This window comes from Limulus polyphemus, unplaced genomic scaffold, assembly GCF_000517525.1.
Source record: "Limulus polyphemus unplaced genomic scaffold, Limulus_polyphemus-2.1.2 Scaffold4366, whole genome shotgun sequence".
Taxonomy (NCBI): Eukaryota; Metazoa; Arthropoda; class Merostomata; order Xiphosura; family Limulidae; genus Limulus; species Limulus polyphemus.
This window is the reverse complement of record NW_013669976.1, coordinates 59198-63743: the sequence shown is the minus strand read 5'-3', so window position 1 is coordinate 63743 and position 4546 is coordinate 59198. Positions and strand designations below refer to the sequence as shown.

Below are 4546 nucleotides of genomic sequence, written 5' to 3'. Positions count from 1 at the left end.
TTTTTTACTATTTTCTAATTTACTGGGATGACCCGTAATTTATCTCCTTCTTGTGACTAACTACATGATTGAATTTTCTTTAATTTTACTTGGAAAACTAAGATTGAAACTGAAAGGCACACAGAGAGTAAAACCTCGACCCTACAACTTTTCTGAATTTTGCAACCAACCTACATTATATATACCAAATAATGTCCCACTCTTAAAAATGTAGATCTAGGTGCCAAGATCCTATTTCTATCTCAATTTGTTCTCGAGGTTTCATCGTTTTTCAACTCCCTCCCCTCCCCTCCCCCACCCCACCCCCCAGGTAGCTCAGCGGTAAGTCTGAGGGCTCACACTACTAAAAATTGAGTTTTGATACACGTGGTAGGCACAACACTGATAGCCTATTTTGTAGCTTTGTACTTAATTACAAACAAATCACAATCAATATCTACATTGGCTTCCATTGTACCGAAAGTGGTTGACCTTTAACGTACATTCAATCAGCCCTTGAGAACGGACGTTCAACCTTTGTATCAAATCTGATCAAAGTCAGATGAAACCTTTCGAGTTATTCCGTAAACGTACACTTACACACAGAGAAATGAAAACGCGTATCGGTACTATTAGACTACCAGGTATGTTGGTGTGAATTTGTATCGTTTGAGTGTTTTGAAGAGCCTTGAACTGTTGAAGAGCTTATTACAAACTTAGTAGAATATAAGAAACACTTACCAAAAGCTGCAATCTCTTGTTTATAAATTATTTTAAAGAGAAACAAAAAATATCGTAAACAGCTAATTTTGTTGTCATAAACACTATTAATAATATATCTATATTTTTCAACATATTTAACACTATTTCATTTAAATATATACACATCTTAACTCTATTTGTTTTTGTATTCCATAATGCAAATAATCACACAAAGATCAGAAAGGTTTGTCCACAATCTTACTATTTGTTATTGCAATGAATTCTGGATAATTTTGCATTTTAATCAACAACTAACTTTCGAAAATATGTAAGGATAATTATACATTTTCATTGTTCGGTCAAAGTTATAAATAATTCTAACTAAATAAAAACTTACAGCTACTACTACTAATACTACTATAAATTAGGCTTAAGGTTATTACTATTAGTACTAGTTCTAGCGGTAAAAACAAAAAAAATAACGACAATAAAGTAGCTATTACTATGGTTAAAATTAAATTATTACAGTCCTAGGGGTTACACGAAATATTACCACATCGTTTTATGTGCAGACCTTTGCTAATTTATCTTCAACTTCTATTTCCCAGTCACTACTCAAATCGTCACTACTACTACTATCATCATTGTACTCTCCACTGTGAGGTAGTAGGCTCTGCCGGTAAATATCGTAACCCACTTGGCTATCCATAACGATCGTGATCCGGGCTAAAGGCCTGGTTTACACCTTTTTTTAGAGAGACTTGGAAAGAAATTTGGACAGTTTTCAAGTGCCGTTTCTTTCTCAGCGAATACTCTACTTACAGTAATACGTCTATCTACCTGGTAAGATGACAGATATCTTTATGATTCTTTGTCAGGTAATGTGTTGCACAACTTATGTCAAGTAAACAAGGTAAATCTAACTAGTCCCGTTGCTAGGGTAGAACAGACGTGTTTGGCCTTGAGAATGGGAACATGGGCGTTGTACGACCTAACAACTGGCGAGATAAATTCATAAGTCTTTCAAACCAGCTATTATCAGAAATGTGAAGAGTTTTAAGCGTTATTACTGTTCCATATACACCTCAAACTATTTAGAGGATTCATGTAATCAATGAGTCATGAAGAACAACATTCGACAAGTGTCAAGCACGTGATCGTAAAATGAACCTGGTATTAATGGAACATGCTGCCACCTACCGGAGATACATCTGACCTATATTACTTTTACTACAAAATATAATTAATTTATTACGTGTGCATGGTGTGACCTTTCTTTAATTAAGAAACATAAGCGATTGAATATATATATCTGAAATGTTTTAAATAATGCAACTAGGTTAACCCAAGAACACAAATGAAGATAATTTTTCAAAATCTTGTTCATGATAGTTTTCGTTATTATTGTTTTATTAAAATTTACTTCTTTTACAGTAAGGAAGAATATTTTTAGAACAGGCACAACGTTTTGATCATTGATGTGATCATTTTCAAGTAAACAAGTTTTAACGGTAAAGAAGGTTAAGACTTGTATATTTGAAAATGATCGCACCAATGATCAAAACGTCGTACCTGTTCTAAATAATATTATTCCTTACTGTAAAAGATGTAACTTGTATTAAAATAATTCTTGTTAATGATAGTTTAATAATCATATTTGATCATTTACAGAGGCGTTTTATTACTTCAAACTACTCGGTGTAATATTCTCAGGGAACCCTTCCGTACTTGTCAGCTATAGGTATAGAAATTTGCATTACTTTGGGGACCCGCAATATGAGTGGTCCGTTGGTGCATTGCCCCGACGTTAAATGCGCCACTGATAACTTAATATATTTTTTACTTTGAAGTTAGTTCTAACTATAAAGCTTTATTTGGAGGGGGGGGGGACAATTTTTATATCCAAAATGAGAAGGCTTAGATGTAGCTACTATGCTACCAAGTCTTTTCTTTCGGGTTAATCCATTATAATTTCTTTTTATTTCTAATCATGTAAAACTTTAACGATCTGGAGACGACGTTTAATGTCAACGTCAGTTACTACACAACAATACGTGAAACATAGAAAACGAGATGACTACGATGACGTCAGTTTGTTTTTTAATCAACATGAAGGACAATTCACTACAAGAGTATACATTTTAAGAGGAAAAACGAGTTTCACTAAGCGGGACATTAAAAATGAAATATGAATATTTAAAACAGCCTAAACAGAAACAGCGACACAACAATTTACGAGTCATTCTTGTTTTACTTTCAGGTTTATGGAACACAATCGTAGTTATGTAATTTATCACAAATTCAGTTGATTAATAATGTTTCTAGTAGTGATGATGTGTCTCATAGTTTCACGAATGAAAAGGTTTACAATTTCTTGAACAAGTTCTTAGCCCTAAAGCTGAAAAAAATAACGATTCATGTTAGAGTTACATATGCTAATATGATGCAAATATAAAATAATAATAAATATGTTGATATAGATAAAATTTTAAAAGTTTAAGGTTGTCTCAAACACCATAACACTATATAGATTACTTAAAACTAAATACAAACTTCCAATACAGAACGTTAATTCCCGAGAATTTATCCTTCAGTCACAAAAAGAACTTACCTTTGACTAGTCACGTGCTGAATTAAAAAATATACACCAGTTACACGTGATCCCTCCAGGCTATGAAAAATGACTAATTCTTGGCTTGCAATTACAGGTTACAATGTCATGAGGACATATATTAAAGTCCTAGTTCTTATCGTTTAACATTTTATAAGAGCATAGTGTATGCGCTAGCCTAGTTTCTGTGATATTACAGAGACGTGGTATAAAATTTGGTTTTCGACTAGAGATGACCGTGTTATAACGATATAGAATAAGGCAGAAGTTGTATGACTTACAACTATGGGTTACAGTGTTATAACGGTATAGAATAAGGCAGAAGTTGTATAACTTACAACTATAGATTATTCTGTCAGAAGGATATACTGTAAAGGCTAAATTATACAACTAGCACCTAAGGCGTGGCGCTAACAGTGCTCATTTCTCACAGCGTGGTTGTTATTTACGCTCTGTTCTTTCAGGTTCCACTTATGATTTACAAAGTTACGTAGAAAGATCCTAGCTTGTGTATGGTGCCAAGTATTTATTCGTTTGTAGTTAAGTACAAATATAAACAATGAATTATCTGTGCTGTGCCTACCACGGTTTTAAGCATTATAAGTCTACAGACTTACTTCTGTGCCACTAAGGGGCGGCGGTGCCAAGTGCAACTTGGGACTTTTAAATTAAATTGTTTGCAACTTAAGTTACAATGTATGTGCAGTTTAGATATATATTGCATACTTCGTGTTCCTGTCGTATCGATTATTCAGGAAGATTAAAAATCGACTTATTAATCTATAAATGTCACCAATATTCATTAATATTTGTTAAATTGACAAGTTGGGTGACAAACATACATGTTGATTTATTAATCGAAATAACTTACAAGCTTCCCTTAGTTTCTTGGTAAGCTGTATATTTTTAATGTAGTTAATTATTTCTTAGCTTCATCTCAGCTAAGACGAAGCTGAAAATTTATGATGACTTAATGTGACATTAAGTTCATGACAGCCCTAGAAATTCTAGAACAAGGGTAGATTATAAAAACAAAGTCCTGTGAAGCCTCGAGTGAGTCGAGAGTTGGAGTACAAAGAAATTTAGTTGAGGTAAAAGAGTCATCGCTCTACTTTATACAAGTGGATTGATTAAACGTTAGTTCTAGTAGTGTTGTTTGAGAGGTATAATGTCATTTGTTTGTTTGTTTGTAATTAAGCACAAAACTACACAATGGGCTATCTGTGCTCTGCCAACCACGGGCATCAAAACCCG

General features: G+C 33.5%; 1 protein-coding gene and 1 long non-coding RNA gene across 2 annotated transcripts in view; one reads left to right on the top strand and one right to left on the bottom strand.

The window, feature by feature from the left end:
• LOC111088758 overlaps window positions 1-4546 on the top strand; it is a 31992-nt gene that overhangs the window by 6834 nt on the left and 20612 nt on the right. The gene's annotated exons all lie outside the window — the stretch shown is intronic.
• Window positions 3059-4546, bottom strand: part of LOC106471040 — a 25685-nt gene continuing 24197 nt past the window's right edge. The window contains exon 3 of the mRNA XM_022399666.1: window positions 3059-3079. Coding sequence (XP_022255374.1) covers window positions 3074-3079 — 6 coding nt within the window. The 3' untranslated portion in view covers window positions 3059-3073. The remainder of the gene's footprint in view (window positions 3080-4546) is intronic.